The sequence below is a fragment of the Panthera onca genome, chromosome A3, assembly GCF_046562875.1.
Source record: "Panthera onca isolate mPanOnc1 chromosome A3, mPanOnc1 haplotype 2, whole genome shotgun sequence".
In the NCBI taxonomy this organism is placed as follows: domain Eukaryota; kingdom Metazoa; phylum Chordata; class Mammalia; order Carnivora; family Felidae; genus Panthera; species Panthera onca.
Window position 1 is genome coordinate 116,240,984 of NC_138341.1, and position 23,106 is coordinate 116,264,089.

General features: G+C 42.3%; 1 protein-coding gene across 2 annotated transcripts in view; it reads right to left on the reverse strand.

Moving 5' to 3' along the window:
• EDEM2 (ER degradation enhancing alpha-mannosidase like protein 2) overlaps positions 1–18,701 on the reverse strand; it is a 31,175-nt gene extending 12,474 nt beyond the window's left edge. The window contains exons 1-9 of one of the 2 annotated variants that reach the window (XM_078444128.2): positions 18,498–18,701; positions 18,174–18,284; positions 16,324–16,363; positions 12,833–12,938; positions 8,732–8,776; positions 7,979–8,104; positions 5,008–5,219; positions 3,083–3,224; positions 1,430–1,554 (exon numbers count right to left, since the gene is read on the reverse strand). In XM_078444128.2, coding sequence (XP_078300254.1) covers positions 1,430–1,554; positions 3,083–3,224; positions 5,008–5,219; positions 7,979–8,104; positions 8,732–8,776; positions 12,833–12,938; positions 16,324–16,363; positions 18,174–18,284; positions 18,498–18,604 — 1,014 coding nt within the window. In that variant the 5' untranslated portion in view covers positions 18,605–18,701. The remainder of the gene's footprint in view (positions 1–1,429; positions 1,555–3,082; positions 3,225–5,007; positions 5,220–7,978; positions 8,105–8,731; positions 8,777–12,832; positions 12,939–16,323; positions 16,364–18,173; positions 18,285–18,497) is intronic. The other variant, XM_060616385.3, reaches the window with a different exon arrangement.
• Positions 18,702–23,106: the final 4,405 nt, after the last annotated feature.

The following is a 23,106-nucleotide window of genomic DNA, read 5'->3' on the forward strand; positions in this document are numbered from 1 at the left end:
AGATTCTGTGTCTCCCTCTCTCTCTGACCCTCCCCCGTTCATGCTCTGTCTCTCTCTGTCTCAAAAATAAATAAACATTAAAAAAAATTAAAAATAATAATAATAATAATAAAAATAAAAAATAAAAAGGCCCCAAACTCTCATTAAGAAATGTATTTCTGATTAAATTGCCTTTATGTTTTATAATTATTTATCAAAAACTGTAAGCTCTTAATGTGGCTTTAATCATTTATGTACTAATGATAACTAAGTCAAGAAGAAAACAAATTTAATAATACTCAGAGCCTATGGTCACACAGGAAATTTAAAAGTCTTTTAAATCTCTATGTATACAGAAATTTTATTACAGAGACATATAATAGGGTATAAATAAAATTTATCCAGCATAAAAATGTAACAATTAGGATAAAATTCTGTTGTGGGAGAAGAATGAAAATAGGAGTTCAAAGAGAAAAAGGAATGGTATGTGACTATTCAAACTCGTAAGATTAGGGGCACCTGGGTGGCTCAGTTGGTTAAGCATCCAACTTTGGCTCGGGTCATGATCCCACGGTTTGTGAGTTCGAGGCCCGCATCCCGCTCTACGCTATCAGCTCAGAGCCTGGAGCCTACTTCAGATTCTGTGTCTCCCTCTCTCTCTCTGCCCCTACCCCATTCTCTCTCTCTCTCTCTCTCTCTCTCTCTCTCTCTCTCTCAAAAATAAAAATAAACATTAAAAAAATAAAAGTAAACCTGTAAAATAAGAAGGTTGGCTAAAAGTGCATAATGGGGGACTAGTTAAATGAATTGCACTAGTTAACTGAATTGTATCAATTTAATATAATATATGCATTTGTTAAAAAAGTAAAAGTAATCTAGATGTATCAACAAGGAATGATCTCTAAGGCATATTCAGTGAAAAGGTACATGGCATATTTCTATCTGTGTAAAGAAAAAAGGTGGATGTAAACATGCATATGTTATGCTGGTTAAATGGACTCCAAGATCCCACCTTTCCCACTGCAACTCCATCAGATCATGTAATGGAAAACAATAACGATGGCACGCACAGCAGCCCCAGCTGCTTTCACACCCTTTCTCAGGCCTGCTGTCAAGAATGAGGAGATGTGACAGAAATGTCCAGTGGAGAAACAGTTGTTGCCAATGGCTATTACCACACAGCCTGGAAAGACACTCTCCACTTTAAGTAGTATAACATTTCACAGCAAATTGGAAGCTCAGTACCCGATACCTTAACACTCCCCTTGGAAAATTCAGCTTGGCAGAATCTGAAGTTTGTCTCATTCACTCTAAGTCTCTCTTGTCTCTCCACCCCACCCTTAGAAAACAAATACTCCAGCAACTGAAGTACCTTATTTGACTTATACCTCAGAATGAGCTTGCTTTGCCAGTTCCAGAGAAAAATGGCCACCTCTCTGATCATTCCTACCTGAAGACCAGGCCAGTAGGCCTCTAGGGACTGGAAGACCGGCATGGACACAGTCCCCTTGTACATCTGCACCCACAGGTACCAGTCATCGAAGCGGGTGTAATTCCGAATGGCTTTGTTGTATTCTGCAAAGGAGATGCAAGAAGACACGTCGGTGATGAGGGAGATGAAAGGCACGTCTTGACAACAGAAGCACGGCCTTACACTTTTTGAAAGACCATATTTTGGTGTAGCTTCAAAGCACCCTAGGATGCAAGAAGGCACAGAGGAAGGAGCATGGGTTCTGGAGCCAAACGTCCAGACTCAAATTCCAGCTCCAGCTTTACCACTTGCTAGCTGTGACCTTGGGCAAAGTTTTCCTTCTAACGTCTCAGTCTCATTTTCTCTAAGGTGGGGAGAGTAATGATACACACCTCACAGGATTGCTCAATCCCATTCACTCGACAATACTCACTGCACATCTACTAGGTACAGGCACCTACGGGTGGCAAACAAGACAAAATCCAGCCCTCAGGGCATTTACATTCTAGTGGGAACTTGAACTTTTACCTTCCCTTAGAATGTAAATCCATGAAGGCCAGGACTTCGTTTTGTTTATTGTAGAATCCCCAGCACTAGGATACTGCATAATAAATATGCACAATAAGTTATTATCTTAACAAAGTACCAAATACACATGCAAATAAATGAGACAATCTCAAATAGTGTTGTAAGAATTAAATTAAATAGTCCATGTTTGGTGCTTGGCACAGCACTTCACATAATGGTATTCAATAAATATCTGCTGAATAAATGAGTGGTTGCTGTAATAATTATTACTAGGTAGGTGCCCAACAATTCCTCAATATCATTATTATTAGTGTCCAAGGGCCTAGAGGGTAAAATGCTTTTATTTGACGGGCATGAATCAACTACCTACCTCGTCCAAAGCACTGTGGGAAGCAGAAAGATGAATAAGGCATAGACACTGTGCTCGGTAGGAAGAGCTGTAACTGTGGATGACAGCTGACTGCGCAAAAGGTGCTGAAGGCCCTAAATTCTGAAGGAGGATCAAGCTACTTTGTGGGCAAGGTGACATTTCAGCTGGGCCTTGAAGGGTGAATAACATTTGGACACATCAAGACAGGAAAAAGGTATTCTTGACAAAGGAAACACATGTGCAATGGCCTGGAAATAAGAAATCCAGGGTCACACATGGAGAATGCAGCATAGTTCACTTGGCTCTTGCAGGAAGGCCTGAAGAGGTATAGTGGGCCTCAAGTAGGCAGTACAAGTCCATGGCGGTAGGGGCACCCGGGTGGCTCAGTCGGTTAAGCATCCGACTTCGGCTCAGGTCATGATCTCACAGTTTGTGGGTTCAAGCCCCGCGTCGGGCTCTGTGCTGTTGGTTTGGAGCCTGGAGCCTGCTTCGGATTCTGTGTCTCCCTCTCTCTCCACCCCTCCCCGCCTCACGCTCTGTCTCTGTCTCTCAAAAAATGAATAAACGTTAAAAAAAAAAAATTAAAAAAAAAAAAAAAAGAAGTCCATGGTGGCTCTGAACACAGACTCATATACTGAGAACTGGTTCTGTAGGCACTTGGGAGCAACTGAAAGTTTATACACATGACAATGGGAAAAATCATGGCAAAGGCCTCCTTACCCCGCCCTTTTTACCTAGGAACATGGCCATGAGCTTCTTATCCTGAAGTAGGATGGCTCCTTTCACCAGGTACTCAAAGTAGGAATCCACGCCAGCCCCAATGCCCGAGTCCTGGGCCACCCACTTTCCAGTGAGCACATCAATATGGTTGCCAACCTGAGAGAGAGAGAGAGAGAGAGAGAGAGAGAGAGAGAGACAGAGAAACTTAGTCCCAAAAGAGGGCTCAAGACCAAACAAGGATCTCCCCATACCCCTGACTGGCCAGTCAGATGCAAGGCAGGCACCCCAGTGCTCTCGGGAGACATGCAGGCTATTGGGGTGTGGGGTTGGAAGACCACAAACTCTTATCAGTATCAGTCACTGATTGAGAACTGCTCCAGGTAGCATTACATCCTGGAACTTCCAGCTAAAGGCATGCAGAGCAGGCTCCAGGCCAGAGAAGGCCCATAGGGAAAGAGACACTGTCAGAAGACAGGCTAGTGTGCACAGAGAAATGGTAGGGGTTGAGAGGATATGGGGTCCACTATGGTTCCAGTGCTGAAGAAAAACCTGCTTGTGTTGGACTTACTAAGGGAGTTACCGTAGGTCTCCAGAGTGGCATCTTTTTAAGGGATTTTCAAGAATTCCCCATATAAGTTTCACTTTCAAGCTTAGAACCAGACTTGCACAAACCGTGTCTCTACCTGAATACTTTCAGACAACTCAGTCTTTGCAAGTCATAATGACTCACCGGAGGAAGTATTAATACATCAACATTACTGCTAAAATAAACTGACGATCAGAGAGGTTGAGTGACTTGTCCAGGGTCACATAGTTTCGATGTAGCAAGGCCTGGGGTCAAAACCAATTCTGACTAAATCTAGTGCTATTTCCTGGACAGCTTTGGCTCCATTACTGTTAGTTTCACTGGATTATCTGATTTAAGAGCTGAAACCAACTTTAGAGATCATCTGGCCCAAAGCATGTTCAATTTCCATGGGTTAATAGGTATTGGAGAAGAAAGGGAAGCTCTGGGTTCAAATAAGCTTAGAAAACGTTGAGTTAAGCAAAGTTAAATAGATTTTACTTACTGTAGGATTTCACAATAACCTTTCACCTGTTTGTGTTCGCTATGATTCTCCAAAAAAAGGATGCAACAGTTGACCCTTTAACAATGCAAGTGTCGGGAGTGCTGAACCCCACAGTTGAAAATCTGCGTATAACTTCTGACAGTCTAAAAATTTAACTACTAATAGCCTGCTCGAGTGGAAACTTTACTGATAATATAAATGTCAACTAACACATGTTTTGTATGTTATATATATTACATACCGTATTCTTACAATAAAGTAAGCCAGAAAAAAGAAAATGTTTTGAAAAAAATCATATAGAAGAGAGAATATGTTTATAGAACTGTACTGTAAAAAATCTGTGTGTGAATGGGCCCATGCAGTTCACAAACGTGTTTCTCAAGGGTCAACTGTATATTTAGTATTCCTCAGACTTAATTGACCAGGAATTACCTTTTCATACAATGGCCCACCATTCAACATGTCTCAGCACTGGTGTTCTAAGAAACACAGTTTAACAAACACAAATAGACCATGAAAATGAGGGTCAGATGGGCTGGCAATCTAAGGTTGCCATGTGAGTCAGGGGCATGAAGCCTACAACCTGCTTCCTAGAAGTCAGAGAAGTTCATGGAACCTAACCTCTACAACACAGCTCCCTTTCCCTGCCAGAGGATGTGCTTTGTCTCATGCTCTCTTCCCCTGTCTGAAACTTGAATTAGAGGTTTGGTTAACTTTCAGTGTCCTGATGCTAAGTCCTAGACCACTGCTGAGGTCACCCTAAGTGTCTCTTGGCTGGGCTGCAACTTGCTGCTCAGGGCCCCAAATCTTACAAGCAGGGGCTAAGGTGGCCGACTTGACTCAGATGGAAAGGGTGGCAGCCGACCTACCAGCCCAATATCTGACCGGCTCTCCCAGAGGCGCATGAGGGCCACTCTGGCCACATCTTCGAACACGGGGTCACCAGTGAGGCTGCTCAGGGTGGCAAATTCTACAATGAAGGTCCCGATCCCTGCTGTACAGGTGACAGGGGTTTCTCCCGGGTTCACGCCATGAAGCAGGTTCACCGTTCCATACGGCATGCCAGTGGGGGTCTGAAATGCTGAACAATCACAAAATTATGATCCCAGACAGGAGCAGGGACATAGGGATGGTTCAACACAGACCCAAGCCTAAGGCCTGAGCCAGCACTTCCCTCTTTATCTCCTGGATGATCTGCTAGAGACTGAGCCAGAGAAGGATACAGGTCATGACTGGAGGGTCCTTAGTGGCCACCTAACCCAGGTGTTATCAAGCACTGCTCGACGTGACCCTCTAGCCTATGATGAGGAGAAAAGCAGTGGGCTATGCTCCCGGCTGCCACACCCACGCACGCTCACTTTAGCTAGAGTAGCTCTACTTTTATTTAATTCACACCATGCTCTCAGAGGCCAGCCAGGTAACTCAGTGTGAAGCAGGTGGGGTTGAAGCCACAGGAAGTGGCGGGGCTTGTGGCACACTGAAGAGCATGTTCCATTAGAATCCATTCGTACACTTCTCTGTTTTGGTTTTTTTTTTTTGAGTTTTATTGAGATATAATTGTCATATAGCACAGTGTGAGTTTAAGGGGTATGGCATAAAGACCTGACTTAACCTATATTGCGAGATGATGAACATAGCGAGTTAATATCCATTACCTCGTATAGATACAAAAAGAAAAACTTTGGTTTTTCCTTGCAATGAGAACTTTTAGGATTTACTCTCCTCGCAACTTTCAAATATATCACATGGCAGTGTTAGCTATAGTCATCATGTTGCATGTTATAGCCCCGGTACTTACTTATTACTGGAAGTGTATCTTTTGACCACTTTCATCCAATTTCCCCTCATATACTTTTCCAAGGGCAATTATAACCAAATGAAACCTATCTGCAGACCCTAAACAGCCCCAGAAGAGCCAGTTTGGGGTCCCTGCTCTAAATAGTTTAGGAGGAGAGGCACCTGGGTGGCTCAGTTGATTGAGCGTCTGACATCAGCTCAGGTCATGATCTCATGGTTCGTGAGTTCAAGCCCTGCATCAGGCTCTATGCTGACAGCTCGGAGTCTGGAGCCTGCTTCTGATTCTGTGTCTCCCTCTCTCTCTCTGCCCCACCCCTGCTCATGCTGTCTCTCTCTCTCAAAAATAAACATTAAAAAATAAACAAATAGTTTAGGGGGTAAACTATTATTTTTTTTTTTTTAAGGATATAAATTACTAAACTACTGATGTGGTCCAATCCTCAGTTTACAGGTAGGAAAAGTCATGCCTGTAAGAAGTGACTCAAAGGTCATACAGAAAGAGTCAAACAGAGCTGGAATGGGAATGCCTGCCATGCGCCCACTCCTTTATGCTCTGCCCATCCCACCCTGGTGCCTTCTGATTCAAGGCAAGGAACTGGACAAACAGCCAAAGGCAGAGATTTCCTCTCTAGGCCAAAAGGTCAAATAACCCCAGAGCAGCCTGTGCGTCACCAAACTGTGAACAAAGTTATCAAAACTTCCAAGAACTGTAAGGTCTGGCTACTCTTGTAAGTGATAAATTTGCTGAGTGGCAGGCACCAGTGGCAAGGAAGGAGAATGCAAGTCACAACCAAGAAGGGCTCAAAGAATATTTCAGAAAAGTCAGGCAGTGTTAAAAAGAGGGGGAGTGACAGGGGCGCCTGGGTGGCCCAGTCGGTTAAACATCCGACTTCAGCTCAGGTCATAATCTCACGGTTTGTGGGTTTGAGCCCCACGTCAGGCTCTGTGCTGACAGCTCATGCTCTGTCTCTGTCTCTCTCAAAAATAAATAAACACGAAAAAAAAAAAGTTAAAAAAAAAAAAAAAGGAGGGGGAGTGACAAAATCCTATTTCTTTACCTGAATGGCAGATACCCTGGGGCTTGCTCCAATATGTACTTTCCAGTGTGTACATTTCTCAATACAAAATGTTTTTTAATGATTAAAAAAAAAAAAAAAAAAAAGGAGCAACTAAGCAGTGTGCTCTATGGATGACTCACACAGGATATGATGTTTGGAAGGAGACACTCAGGCCATGAGCCGTGAGCCGTGAGTGGATCTGAACCCAGCTCACTCACTGTCCTCCAGTCATCTCCAGAAAGGGAGAACAGTGATGGCCCAGAGGCTGGTGAAAGCACAGAGTGATGTGTTTGGGTGTGAACAGCCCCAGAGTCTCCACCACGCCCTGAAGAGAACACAGTGTCCAGCTGATGCTATCGAGCCCAGCTGCTGCCCCACCAGACAAACACACTGAGGCTTGACCTGCTGCCCTGGACACAGCTTAGCTCCAAAACGTGTCCCTCCCATTTCAGTGGCGTTTGAGGTTCTCCAGGCACTTTCTCCTTTCTGACCTCATTTTCTGCCTCCCAAAAAGCCAATGTGGCATGCAAGCAGGAATTATGAATCCCTTTTCAGAGATGGGAAAACTGAGCCAAGGAGAGAAGAATGGCTTGGTCAAGACATTGGCTAGTTCAGAACTGGGGGCTCCTAATGTGCAGCTCAAGGCTTTTCTCTGGAACCCTTTTATTCCAGCAGTGTGTGGGCCTGAGAGGGGGCAAAAGGGCTCACTCAAATAGGAACAAGAATCTTCCACCCACCAGGCCGGCCTTCAGCCCTCTCCTGCAAACAGTAATGAGATCAGCTCATCCATCCTGGGCCATGGTCTGACAAGCCCTCAAAATGCCCAGGACTCTCCTGACTTCCATGGTGGGTGGCCAGAGGTAGAAATACTAACTGTTTGGATGAGGAACAGAAGAAAATAGCTCGGCATTGCCACTCTTGTCTCCAGCAAGAGAAGCAGGATCCAGTGGACTGCATTTCTCCCGCATGTCAGTGTGGGTCTTACCTGGGAGGAGTTTTCGGGCTGCCTCCTCAGCCATCCTCAGGAGAGGTCCAGAGCAGGGCCATCCGGCCTCTACTTCCACTCCAGCCTTCTTTGATAGCAGGTGAGCAGACAGAAGCCCTCCTACCACTACAGATGGCACAAAACACAAGTGTCAGAGTCCCAAGGACCAGTTTTTCCCTTGTGTCAATTAAACCTACATACTCTGTTGAGCGGCTTGCTGGGAAGGGGCTAGAGCCACCTAGTGAAAGAATCCCTTAATCCCACATATTGGTGCAGTGTTAAGTTCACAAATTCTCTTCTTCTTGGTGGGTCACAAAAACAATGGCTATCACTTTTTTTTAAAGTCCCTACTGTATACCAAGCACTAGGTACTACTGTCTCTTCAAATGAAGATACTGAGGTTCAGAGAGGTAAAGTGACTTGCCCTGGGTCATCCATCTAGTAACTGGTAGGGCCAGGTCTGTCTGACTACAAAGCCTGTGCTCATTCCACTCAGTCACTCTGTCTCCCAATCCCCCTAAGACCTGGGGTGAGGGGCAGAGTAGTTATTACCTTCATTGTATTAATTAACCTATTTGAATTTGTTACACAATACTTAGGACTTGTAAAAAGCCATAAATGTTCTGTATCTGGAAACATGGCTAAATAGATATCCTGAATGGCCCTCTCATTGCAAAAAAATCTTGTGACCTTGAGCTTCAGCTTTCCCCTCCTCTTGGCAGAGGGGGAACAAGAGACAAAGGCAAGACCTACCAAAGTGGAGAGTCTGATAAAAGATAACCTCCATAAAGTTGGGATCTGAAAGAATTATATACTCTGTGTAAGGATGGATCAGAATAAACCCTACCCACCTCCCCTAGCATACAGTTAAGGAAAACTGCAGGCCTCAAATCTTGATGCCAAGTAAAGGGAAGAAAAACAAACAAACAAACAAATCTCCACTAAGAATTAATAACTACAGGATGGTACTAAGGTTTACAACCTGAATTCATACCAACTAAGTAGTCCAGGAAAACTCAAACCTTTAGCATAAGTCAGTTTTTGGTAGACAATGCCTCCAGCCACATGGAAGAAGTAAACAAAAACTCTAGCTGAAAGAATTCACCTTCAATCTAGGCCTCAAAGAAGCCCAGGGATAAAGTCTAGGGAATGAGTGCATATTAAAATCTAAATAAATCACAAGACATACGAAGAAACAAAGCATTAGGAGTACAAGCCAGCAAAAATGACAGTAGAACAAGACTTACCAACACATCAAATACTGGAACTATCAGACACAGAATACAAAGTAATTATGTAGAAATGTTTAAAGAAATAAAAGAAAGGCTTGGAATAGATGAGTAAGTAGCAAGAAATTATAAAAATGACCAAGCCTAGGGCCGCCTGGGTGGCTCAGTCAGTTAAGTGCCTGACTTTGGCGCAGGTCATACTCTGTGTCTCACTCTCTCAAAAAATGAATAAATGTTAAAAAAAATTTTTTTTAATTACATAGGCATGTTTTTCTTTTTAAGTTTACTCATTTTTAAAAAAATTTTTTAAATGTTTTTTTTTATTTTTGAGAGAGAGAGACAGAGTGTGAGCAGGAGGGGCAGAGATAGAGGGAGACACAGAATCTGAAGCAGGCTCCAGGCTCTGAGCTGTCAGCACAAAGCCTGATGCAGGGCTCAAACTCACAGACAGTAAGACCATGACCTGAGCCGAAGTTGGACATTTAACCGACTAAGCCATTCAGGCACCCCAAGTTTACTGTTTTTTTTTTAAGTAATGTCTACACCAACATGGAGCTCGAACTCATGACCCCGAGATCAAGAGTCACACACTCTTCTGAGCCAGCAGGGCATTTCTACATAGATAGGTTTATTAGCAAATAAAATAGATCTGAAGAGAGAATTAGTAGACTTGAAAACAGATTTCAAAAAATTACCCAGAATGCAACACAGAGAAACAAAATTATTTTTAAAACATACCAAAGAGATTTGGAGGATATAGTAAGAAGGTATAACAAATATCTGGCTAGAGTTCTAAAAAGAGAAGAGGGAGGAAATGGGGAGAGGCAATACCTGAAGAGAAAATAGTTACGAACTTTTGAAAACTAATGAATGACACAAATTCTTAGATGCAGGAATCCCAAGCAAGATAATAAAAAGAAATCCACATTTATGCACGTCACAGTAAAACTGCAGAACACGAAAGAAAAAAAAGATTTCAAAAGCAGAGTCTGTGTAATAATGATTGTTAAGGCTAAGTGGTGGGTAACCCAGTTTATTATATATATTTTCTCTACTTTTATATATATTTTAAAACTTCCATAATAAAAGTTTTTAAAATGAAGGAACAGCCAGCATAAATAAAACCAATCATTTGCAAAGTAACAATTAGATTGACAGATTACTTCTTAATAACGACAATGAAATGAGAAGACAATGGAAAGATTTCTTCAGTGTGCTAAGAGAAAATACTATCAAGTTAGAACCATATGTCCTGCAACGTTATCCCTCAAAGACCAAACAAAGGCAGTGAGATAAAGACATTTTATATAGGGGCTCCTGGGTGGCTCAGTCGGTTAAGTGTCCAATTCTTGATGTAGGCTCAGGTCATGATCTCATGGTTTGTGAGATGGAACCCCACATCAGCTCAGAGCCTGCTTGAGATTCTCTCTCCCTCCCTCTCTGTACCTCTCTCCCCCACGGCCCCCTCTCAAAATAAGTAAATAAGCTTAAAAAAAAAAGACATTTTATACAAACAAAAGCTGAGAAAATCTTCCAAGAACACACGTGCACTAGAGGACATTCTAAAGGAAGTACTTCAGATAGAAGGGATCACAGATGTAAAGTCTGAGACACAGGTAGGAAAGATGGCCAAAGAAATAAATATAGAAATATACAAGTAAATATAGAAGTAAATCTAAAATGTCAAATGTATAGAACAGCAATAATGTATGGAGGGCTTAAGATAAAAAACTAAAATACATAATCTATATAGCATGTGGGTCAGGATATTCTCAGAGCCAGGTTTTGTACTATTCAGGAAAATAAAGATTTTCATTAATTCCGTAATGTTTGTTAAATTTGTAATGTTTGTTAAATTTTCCAGGAAACTATTTAAAAAGTCAGATACTGAGCATAGTCATTAATAAGAGGAAAATGGATAAGGGGGAGAAAAGTCAACCTAAAGAAGGCACGTGCACACACACACACACACACACACACACAAAAGAGGATGAAAAGAACACAGAGAAGATGGGACAAATAGCACAAAATAAAACCACAGAAATGAATGCAAATACCTAAGTTATTATAGTAAATGTAAATGGATTAAATGCTTGAGTTAAAAGATCGTCAGGATGGGTAAACAAACAAAATATAATATATAATTTATAAAAGATATATCTGATCATAAAAATACAGAAAGATTGAAAGTAAAAGAGTAGAAAAAGATACCAGTCAAATGCCAACCAAAAGAAAGCTGGTATAATTATATAAATATATATAATTATATACATATGATATGAATATACCAGCATATATGTATACATGTACATATGCTGGTATATTCATATCAGCAATAAAGAAATATTCATATCAGCAACAAAGGTATAAGGTATAACAAAGGTATAAGGCAATCTTAGCTTACAGAAGATAAATTGGGCTCTGAAGAAAATTTGAGGCCAGCAGTGAGCATGGCCTCAAACTCCCATCTGATCCCTAAACCAGGATTTTATATCATGCTGTCTTTGTTCCTTAATTTTTTAAAAAACTGTTATCACATGTCTGTAATACAAGTTTCATTGCAAAATACGTACAAAATAAAGATGAGCAAAATGAGGGAGCAAAAAATAACAGCCTCCAGAAGTGACAGTTTGTTAAGCCACTGGTGGTCTAGGAGTTCACTGCAAATAAGGGTTGTAGTAGCTTTATGAGAATCACTGGAAACCTGCTAAAAATATTGATTCTAGGACCCAACCCAGAAATCCAAATTCATTAGGTTTAGACTGAAACCTAGACAATTCAACTTTTATTTATTTATTTATTTATTTTAAATTTTTATTTATTTTTGAGAGAGACAGAGATAGAATGCAAGTGGGTTAAGGGCAGAGAGAGAGGGAGACACAGAAGCAGAAGCAGGCTCCAGGCTCTGAGCTGTTAGCACAGAGCCCGACGTGGGGCTCGAACTCACAAGCTATGAGATCATGACCTGAGCCAAAGTCAATGCTCAACCAACTGAGCCACCCAGGTGCCCCACAATTCAACTTTTTAAAAGGTCCCAAATAGTTCTGATGGGCAGCAAGTTTTGGAAACTAATGCCCTAGACTTGCACTACATAATATAATCATGAACCGTGAACCACGTAGCTATTTAAATTTAAATTTGTTAAAATTAAATGAAATTAAATATTCAGTTCCTCAGTTGCAGTAGACACATTTCAAATGTTCACTAGCCAGGTGCAGCTACTGGCTACAACACTGGACAACACAGATATAAAATATTTCCGTCATCACAGAAAGTTCTATTGGGTAGCGCTTCTTAGGCAATAAGTTCCGAGAAGGCGAGGATTACATCTTTCTTGTTCATGGCTGTATGCCTAGCACCAAATACATGTTAAATATGTGAGTAATTCTGGCACATCTCTTTCCAGTCTCTTCTCTGCCCCCTGCTCATGTCTGAAGCTGGTGGGGGATACTGAGACCTCCACACCCCACCCTCTAGGAGGAAAAAAGATCTCTCTTCAGTCACTGGTTTTGGCCAAGTGCCCTGGCAGAGTTGACCCTTAAGATTCTATTTACCACCTCTTGGTTTACACAGAGGCAAAAACTCCACACTCTTTTCTTCCAAAACCCCAGCAGGCAGCCCTCACCTCGGATGTTGGTTTCAAACACGGAGGCATTCACATCAATATCAAAGTCTACATTGTCCTGGAGCACTTCAACCACTCTTTGGAATTCTGAGACATTCCCCAAAATCTGGAAGAGAAGAAGGTCTTGACAGTGAGGCTCTCTGAGGCTTGAAGGCACTGAAGATCGAGAGTCTGGGATCCTATGCTGGTGTGGCCATCACTTATTCAACTAAGATCTATAGTTTCTGTTCTAGTACTGGTGACAGGAGAAGGAAACAGTGAGATCTAGAAACCATGGAGACCCAATACCAAGAGACTGGTTAAGTCAATTCTTAGTTACCAATTCAAGAGTCCTTATGTACCCATTTAGTGGAAACAATAGAGACTGTAGACTGCATAGTTTTGACATTTGCAGCAGATATCTGTTGTTTTTAAACTTCTCTGGTCACATTCATCCTTGTGGAAAACACTGCAGGTTGGTTGGCCCAACACAGATTCCCAATCTCCTTTACCCTGGTAGGTTCCCAAGGTGGTGGCTGAAAATCCAGATACTTGCTTTCTCAGCCTCCTTTGCTGCTAGAGGTGAATGTGTTACCCAGCCAATGCTAAGCCTTGAGAAGTCTACTGGGGGTACTTCTGGGGAAAGATTGTGTTTTCCTAATAAAAAGGGACAGATACCGCTGGCATGGTGTTTACTCTTCTTCTTTCTGCCTTGAAAGCAGACTTTACATCTAGAGCTGTGGCAGCCATTTTAGACCATGAGGTACTAAGCATCAGAATGAAAGCCAATACTCTAATGATAGTAGAATGGAAAGATACAAAGAGCTTGGGTCTCTGACGGCATCACTGAACAGCCAACCCAATGCTAGAAATTACCTCCAGACTTTCTTTTACTTGAGAAAATTAAACCCTTTTCATTTAAACCATCAGCCAAATGCAATTCTGATATCTTTTATTCTGATAGTAGTGCCTCAATTTGAGATATCACTCTTTTTCCACAGTCACTCTTGCAGTTTGGGAGAGGCTGACCCCAGTCCTTCAGTAGCAAGAATGGGTACTTGATCTGGACCACTGGACTGTATCCCTTGGCCAGTGACTGGTTCACGAATGAGTGTGTGACCCAAGCCAGATCAATGAGACTCAACTTCGGGAATTAATTCAAAAGGGCTGATTCCTCCCCCCCACACAGGTTCCTGACTGAGTGGGAAGTAAGTTTGGAACTACTGATGGCTACTCTGCCAGCATAAGGAGCGCCTGAGAACACAGCTAACAAAGAAGGCAGAGATAGGAGATGGAAAGATTCGTGAAGACTTGTTCATATGCCTGGATCCAGCTGATTCTGAGGCCAGCCTTTACCTGGACTTTTTAGTTATCTGACTCAGTAAATTCCCTTCTTTGTCTATATTGGTTTGAACAAGGAACCAAAACAATCCTGTCTCAGCATTCAAGGCTCTCGATGATTTGGACTCAAACTACCTTTCTGACCATGTCTCTCGCTGTTCATCTTCATCTAACCTATCTTCATCTACTTCAGGAAAACTATAACCACTATTTTCCACTTTCTTGCCTTCAGACATGCTCTTTCCTTTACCAGAAATCCCTCCATCCTGTGTCTGCCCACTTCCAAATCCAATCTATCTTTGACTGTCTAAATGTCATGTCTCCAGGAAGCCTTTGATCCCTCCAGCTAAAAGGAACCCTCTTCGTCCGTTAAAAGACTCCAATAACTTTACCCACACAACTCTTAGGGCACCTATTTCTTTCCACATGAAGAGAATCTTGCCTGGGAAGGAGCCTCATTCTTTCCTGCATTCCCCCAGGGTGCCAAGCGCAGCCCATGAAGCAATTACTCAATGTTTACTGAATGATTACATGAATCTTTTTCCACACTGCAGTTAGTAATCTTCTCAAAACAGAAATCTCAGCATTTCCTGCCCTCTACTTCAAATATTTCAGTGGCTTTCCATTGCTGTTAAATTAGAAATCAAAATCCTTAACACAGTGAACAAGGGCTTCCATCATCTGGTCCCCAACCAGACCCCCGGCTCCACTTTTCTTCCTGAATTTCCTTCTCCACCTCCCAGACATAATGGCCCCGCTTCAATTCACTGCCTTTGCCACACTCTCTCCTGCCATAAGGCCCTTGTACAGGCTGTACAGGCTGTTCCCTCTGCCTGGAACACTCTGTCCTCCCTCACTTCCCTAGTTGACACTTGCTTCTCTTTCAGATCCCAACTTAAGTGTCATTCTCTCTCCCTTCTTCTCTCTCTGCCCTTCCCCTACTCTCATTCTCTCTCTCTCTCTCTCAAAATAAATTAACTTAAGAAAAAATAAAAAAAGAAAAATTATATCTTCAAGGTGATCATAACCATGTAAATACTATTAATTTATATAAAAATGAGAAGGGGTGACAGACCAGAAATAGTGAAATATGGATAAAGTTGTTAAATCCTCTCTTGTGGCCTTTTTAAGGAAGATGATTAAGACTTGGAGTCCTACAGAATTAAACTCAAGTCCTAGCTCTGCTACTTCATAGCTGTGGACCCTGGCCAAGCCATTTTACTTCTTCTCAAAATTTATTTTGAGAGAGGCAGAGACAGCATGAGTGGGGAAAGAGCAGAGAAAGAGGAAGACAGAGAATTGCAAGCAGCCTCCGCAATGTCAGTGCTGAGTCCAATGTGGGGCTAAAACCCACGAAACCGAGATCATGACCTGAGCCAAAACCAAGAGTCAGACTCTTAACCGACAAAGCTACCCAGGCGCCCCTGCCAGTTTACCTTTCTAAGCAATAGCTTTCCTGACTTGAAGAAGGAGTAAAGGATGTACCTTATGGGGTTGTTAGAAGGGTTAAACAAGATAATACACACAAAGTGCTTAGCACAAGCCCTACACATAACACACTAACTAGTCACTGCTATTTTTATCACTGAACATGTCCAATTAGAATGTAAGCCTCTGAAGGGGCACCTGGGTGGCTCAGTCAGTTAAGCACCTGGGTCTTGATCTCAGCTCAGGTCATGATCTCAGAGTTCGTGAAATCAAGCCCTGCAGTGGGCTCCGCGCTGACAGTGTGGTGCCTGCTTAGGATTCTCTCTCTCCCTCAGCCCCTCCCCTGAGCATGCATGCACACACTCACTCACTCTCTCTAAAATAAATAAACTTAAAAAAAAAAAAACAAAACACCACATTTATGTTTAGAATGTAAGTCTCTGAAAACAAGGAGGGTCTCAAAGTCTCTGTATCCCCCAGAGAGTTATACAGGCCTATCACAGTTCTGTGTTCACGACAGGTGTTCTGTAAACATCTGCTAAATAAATGACCCTGAATACATTTGGAATTCATCGTTTCCCTCTATCTAGCTGGGCAACCAGAATCTGAAGCTTCGGAATACGGAGATGAAAATAAAAGGCCCAAGTGAAGAACTTGTTTTTCGCCCACAGTCAAGCTGCCAAAAGAGGAAGGATATTGGTTGCACAACCATGGTGAGGTAAAGGAACAATCAAGACACTTACCAGCAAGGTGTCCAGGGCATCAATTAGCGTCAGAGAAAAACTGTAAAAGGACAGAAATTCCAGCTGCTTAGTAAGAAAATCAACACAAGCTATGAAGGTTGCCCCAGATCAGATACCCCCAAAACTAGTAAGTGAGGCACAGTGATGACTCTTCCCGTCCCAGTTTCCAGTCACAACAGAAAAACCCTAGTGAAAATTACCAAGAAGCTCTGACCCATTTAATGCACTTGGGAGGATGGGCTGATGTAGCTCAACTGTGGTTAAACATATCACCTATATTCACTGGCGTTCTTCTCTGCCATGGGGAGGCAGTATAAGATTGTGGCTAAGAGCACAGGCTTTTCCACATCTAGGAATTTATCTCAATGTGCACAGAGCTGTATGCTTGAGAATGCTCATGGCTGTACTGTTTAGAAAAGCAAAAAGCTAGAAATAACACAAAATATACCAGTTGAAGAGTGATTAAATTGTAGTACATTTAAACAGAGCAAAACTATGAAGTTGTAACAAAAAATTGTTATCTATTGTTCTATGGGCTAATATTAAAATATTCAAATTATATCGTTAAATGAAAAAAGACAAAGGATAGAATAGGCAGTGAGGTATGTTTATATCTGCATTTTCAAAAAGAGATACATAGACAAAAAGCAGATCAGCAGTTGTTTGGGCCAGTGGTGGTGGAGGAATGAACTATAAAGCAGCACAGAGAACTTTTTAGGATGACAGAAATGTTCTCTATCTTCACTGTGATAGTGGTTACTAGATGCTTCAAATGGGCACATTTTATTACATGTAAGTTATGACTTTAAAGAGTTAATTTAAAAAGATACACATACACATATGATGGTAGAAACCAAAAATATTTTGGGGAGGATACACAAGAAAGTTAATAGTGGTTGGAGTTCTAGGGTATGTAAGAGACTTACTTTATTGTATATGATTTTTTACTGTTTGAATTTGCCTTTTGCTTATATATATTTTCCAACTAAATAGAAAAAAAAAGAAAAAGGAAAGAAAACCAGCACACATTTTGTTGATTACTTAACTTCTCCAATCCTTAGCATACTCATTTGTAAAATGGACAAAACAACACTTAACCCCTAGGGGTGTTGAGAGAATTAAATGAGAAAACACAAGTAAAATGCTTAGCACAGTGTTTAATCAATGTCATCCTCAGCTAAACGCAATGATCTTTCACTCAGCAAGGAACAAGACAAAGAATTCCACCTCATAAGTTTTTATTCTAGTGGAAGTAAGAAAAACAAACAAGTGAAAATGATAGCATCAGAGAGTGAGAAGTGCTAATAAATAAAAAAATAAAATAAAAGGGGTGATTTGTGAGAGTGACCTGTAGGGGGTGGGTAGTTAAGGGAGCTAATACTTAGGTGACATTTTGAGCTGAAATCTCAAGAAGCAGTCAGTAATGTGAGGGCAATGGGGGAGTGTGTTTCAGTTACACCAACAAATGCTCTGAAGAGTTACATCCCCTCCTGGGCCAGTTTAACCAATTACAAAATGAAGGGGTTGGGTCTTCTGATTTCTTGGAAACCTTCCTCGACAGCCTAGGACTCCAGAGGTTTGTCCAAGTCCCCAGGCTGGTGCCTGGTACTGTCATGGTTGGAGCTCAAAGGTCCAGTCCACCAGGCTAACCCAGGCTTTTTCCACAGTGGGATCCAACTTTCCAGGAGGCTGGGTGGATCCTGGTGGATTGGAGGGAACGTAGCCTCACCCTCGCTAGCTTTTCTGGAATTGGCGAGGAGACCGTGAAGCCACCGGCCCCAAGTGACCCGCCCGCCTAGGAACCATACTGCCAGACCCCAGCCGCCCCCTTGCTCCTCCACTCGCACTACCTGCCCCAGGTGTCGTGCCCGTCACAGGTGAGAGGTCGCAGCTCGTCGTAGGGAAAGGCATTCTCGAGGTAGCTGTCGTAGGCGTGGTAGAACATGGCCTTGACTCGCTCCCTGGTTTGGGGTATGAAAAATGAGGCAGGGGAAAGGACAAGAATAGAGCGGAAAATGGGAATCACCACCTGAGCCCAGTGGCGGGGTCTGAGCAGGTCGGGGTGTCGGAGGGGAGGGGCGGGGGGAGTCCTAGAACGTTGGGAAAGGAAAGGGACCGGGTCTGCGCTTCCCCTTCCCCAACTCTGGAAGGGATAGGAGCCTGACCCCTTTCACCTGTAGTGGGCGGGGTCGGGCGCGGTGCCACCTGGACCTGGCGCACCATGGTGCAGGGGCAGCAGCGCGCACAGGAGGCCGAGCGGGACAAGCAGCGGGAAAGGCATAGAGCCCGTGTCCTGTCAGCGCCGCCGCCGCGGTAGCAGCCACCGCCACCCGCTCATCCTGGGAGCCTCTGCGGGTTGTTCCGGGAATCCGCGCCACTGCGCCTGCGCGCTGGGGGGGAAAAAAAAAAAAAAAAAATCAGTCACCCACTTCCGGACTACAAGTCCCAGAATACAATGGGAGGCGGAACGTCGGCAAAGAGTATCTTGGGACAGTCTCTGAAGTGGAAATCAACGTGGCTGAAAAACAGTGGCTACCACAGATACTATGATTAATTAATGTTTTAGTAACAGCATTTGTTAAGCGCTTATTGTGTACTAAGACTGTATTGAATACTTTAAATACATTATTTTTTTTTCCAACCTCCTTATAGACATAAAGACAGGACAACAGGGACTCAACGTTGAGTGGACGTATATAAAGAATGGATGAATAATGTTCAGACATTACCATTATTAGGCATATTGAGTTTCCCAAGGCAGTTCCCTGATGATTGTGTGAGGTACAACTTACTTCCATTTATTTGTCCAAAGCTGCTACTCAATATTTCCAGAAATCCCTTTAAGTTCTACGAATTGACGAATTCTTGTCATTTCTTTCCTCCCATTTCGGATGAGGTCACGTAAGTATGGTCTCTTCAGTCTCCATCCCAACTCAGAAGCTTCCCTCTCCCAAACCCCTGGATCATCTCAGTGGTTGCAGGCATTTAGAGCATCCCAGATGAGAATGAAGACCCTGGGGCGCTACAGCTTTGAGAGGTTTGAGACCAATTTTTCCATTTGCCTTTTGGCAATTTCCCAGATTTTGGTCAGTTCCCAGACTATGGTTAGTTTATAGCAACACCCATGAGTTTCGGCAGTGTGATGTGCAGTAGAATCAGTCCTGGATTTGAAGTGAGATCTGGACTTCAATTTCAACTTTACCACTTACAGCCTCTATGTAATCCCGGGCAAGCCTGTCCCCTTATCTGGACCCAGCTTTCTCATCTAAAAAATGAGGAGTTTGGGCAAATGGATATATGAGATCATTTTAACTTGAGCTATCTGTGATGCTAGGATGGCCATGCTGTTTGCTGAAAAGCCAAATAGAAGTGGCAGCTAAGTTCCTTTGAGTTGGAATGAAGGTGAGTTTGTTCTCCTTTGGTCCATCATCCTTAAAAATATCCCTCAGATAGATGTCCCCAAATGCCATCAGTCGATATGAAAAGTAAAACTCTGGGGGCACCTGGGTGGCTCAGTAACGTAAGGGTCCAACTTCAGCTCAGGTCACGATCTCGTGGTTTGTGAACTCGAGCCACACACCAGGCTCTATGCTGACAGCTCAGAGCCTGGACCCTACTTCAGATTCTATGTCTCCCTCTCTCTCTGCTCCTCCCCACTCGTGCTCTGTTTCTCTTTCAAAGATAAATAAACATTTAAAAAAATAAAATTAAAACTCTGACTTCACGGAGACAGCTTGAGGTAGTACAGTATAGAGGTTTAAACTGTGGGCTTTAGATTGAACAAACCTCACTTGGAGTTACTACTAGCTCCATCACCTATTAGGAGTGTGGTCCCATCATTTTGTCTTTTGAGCCTCATTTTACTCATCTGTAAAATAGGAATAATATCAGTACCTCCACTCCCAACAGGATTATAAGGATTCAGTGAGCTAAAGTGCTTGTCATAGTGCCGGGAAGAGGAAACACTAAAAAAAAAAAAAAAAAAAAAATTAGGATGTTTTTGGAAATTCTTCTTGGAAGGGCCAGATGGTAGGGAAAGGAGGCAACAGTAAACTGAGACTTGGATAACAGCACAAGGGCACTCTATTAGTTTCCTGTGACTACTGTAACAAATTACCACAAACTTGGTGACTTAAAGCAACAGAAATTGATTCTCTCTCAGTTCTGGAGGCCAGAAGTCTGAAATCAGTTTTACTGAGCCAAAATCAAAATGTTGGCAGGGCCACATTCCCTCTGGAGGCTCAAGGGGAGCCCTACCTCTCCAGCTTCTCCTGGAGAAGAGAAAGTTGCTGGCATTCTTTGGCCTGTGACCATATCACCCCAATTTCTGCCTCTGTCTTCACATCACCGTCTCCTTCTCTGTGGGTGTGTCTCACTACCCCCTCCACTTGCCTCCTATAAGGACACTTGTGATTGCATTTAGGTTCGACTTGAGTAATACAAGGTAACTTTTTGAGTAAACTCCATACTCTTTTTCAAAGTGGCTGCACCAGTTTGCATTCCCCGCAACAGTGCAAGAAGATTCCTCTTCCTCCACATCCTTGCCAATATCTTTTGTTTCTTGTGTTGTTGATTCTAGCCATTCTGACAGGTGTGAGGTGACAGCTCATTGTAGTTTTGATTTGCATTTCCCTGATGATGAGTGATGTTGAACATCTTTTCATGTGTCAGCCATCTGTATGTCTTCTTTGGAAAAATGTCTATTCGTGTCTTTTGCCCATTTTTAAGTTCGATTATTCATTTTTGGGGTGTTGAGTTTTATAAGTTCCTTATATATTTTGGATGCTAAGCCTTTACCACATATGCCATTTGCAAATATCTTCTCTTATTCTATAGGTTGCCTTTTAGTTTTGTTGATTATTTCCTTCACTGTGCAGAAGCTTTTTGTTTTATTTTATTTAGTTTTATTTATTTAAATGATCTCTACACCCAGTGGTGGGGCTCAAACTCCCGACACTGAGCCAGCCAGGGACCCCAGAAGCTTTTGATTTTGATGTAGTTTATTTTTCCCAATAGTTTATTTTTGGTTTTGTTTCCCTTGCCTCAGGAGACATACCTAGAAAGAAGCTGCTATGGCAAGTATCACTGCCTGGAGCACCTGACTGGCTCAGTCGGTAGAGCATGTGACTCTTGTTCTTGGAGCCAGGAGTTTAAGCCTCACATTGGGCATAGAGTCTACTTTTAAAAAAAAGAAAGTTACTGCCTGCATTCTCTTCAAGGATTTTTATAGTTTCAGGTCTCACATTTAGGTCTTTAATCCATTTTGAGTTTATTTTTGTGTACGGTGTAAGAAAGTGGTCCAGTTTCATTCGTTTGCATGTTGCTGTCCAGTTTTTCCAATGCCATTTGTGGAGGAGAAAGTCTTTTTTCCATTGGATATTCTATACTGCTTTGTTGCAGATTAATTGACTACACAGTTGTGGGTTCATTTCTGCATTTTTCATTCTGTTCCACTGACCTATGTGTCTGTTTTTGTGTCAGTACCATACTATTTTGATTACTACAGCTTTGTAATATAACTTGAAGTCTAGAACTGTGATGCCTCCAGCTTTGCTTTTCTTTTTCAAGGTTGCTTTTGCTACTCGGGGTCTTTTGTGGTTCCATGTACATTTTAGGACTGTTTGTTCTAGCTCTGTAAAAAATGCTGTTGGTATTTTGATAAGGATTGCATTAAATGTGTAGATTGCTTTGGGTAACATAGATATCTTAACAATATTTGTTCTTCTGATCCATGAGCATGGAATGTCTTTCCATTTCTTTGTGTCATCTTCAATTTCTTTCATCCGTGTCTTATAGTTTTCAAAGTACAGGCCTTTTGCCTCTTTGGTTAGGTTTATTCCTAAGTATCTTACTATTTTGGATGCAATTGTAAATGGATTTGATTCCTTAATTTTTCTCTCTGCGACATCAATACTGGTGTATAAAAATTCAACAGATTTCTGTACAATGATTTTGTATCCTGAGACTTTACTGAATTTGTTTATCAGTTCTAGCAGGGTTTTTTTTGGTGGAGTCGTTCAGGTTTATAGTATCAGAGCATCTGCCCCCCCTTTTTTTTATGTTTATTCATTTTTTGAGAGAGACAGAGAGAGAGAGAGAGCACGAGTAAGAGGGTAAGAGAGAGAGGGAGACACAGAATCCGAAGAAGGCACCAGGCTCTGAGCTGTCAGCACAGAGCCCCACATGGGGCTCAAACTCACGAACCATGAGATCATGACCTGAGCCACCCAGGCACCCCTACCCTTATTAATCCAAGGTGTTATAGGCAATAATTTCTGCCCTCAAGAACTTGAAGGACAGTGTGTGGCATACAATGAAAAGTCCAAAGTAGTCAAGCCACAATCCTTTCTTTTGAAGTGCTTGCAATTTGGGTAAAAAGGAAAGGTGTCTATTGGAGAATATTTGGAATTATAGAGTGTTCACGTCTTCCTGTGGGTGAGTAGAGTTTGAGGATGCTCAGATTGTATCAGTTCCCAAGGTGAATGTTCTTGGTCTCTGTGCCAAGCAGAATAGGCTTTGGACTAGTGGTCAGAAGCCCTCGGTTCTGTATGGTTTAGCCATCATTTCTGTGTGATCTTGAGCAAGTAGTTCTCCCTTGTGGGGATTCAGTTTTCATATCTGAAAAATTAGAGAATGAGGCTGCCTCTCAGCGTAAGGAAAATATTAACAGATTCATGCAGAGTTACTGTAAAAAAAAAAAAGTTGGAAAACAGAATTCCACATGCATCAGCTGCAGAATTTTCTTCCAGAAACAATCATAAAGCAGAGTAAAACTGTAGGACA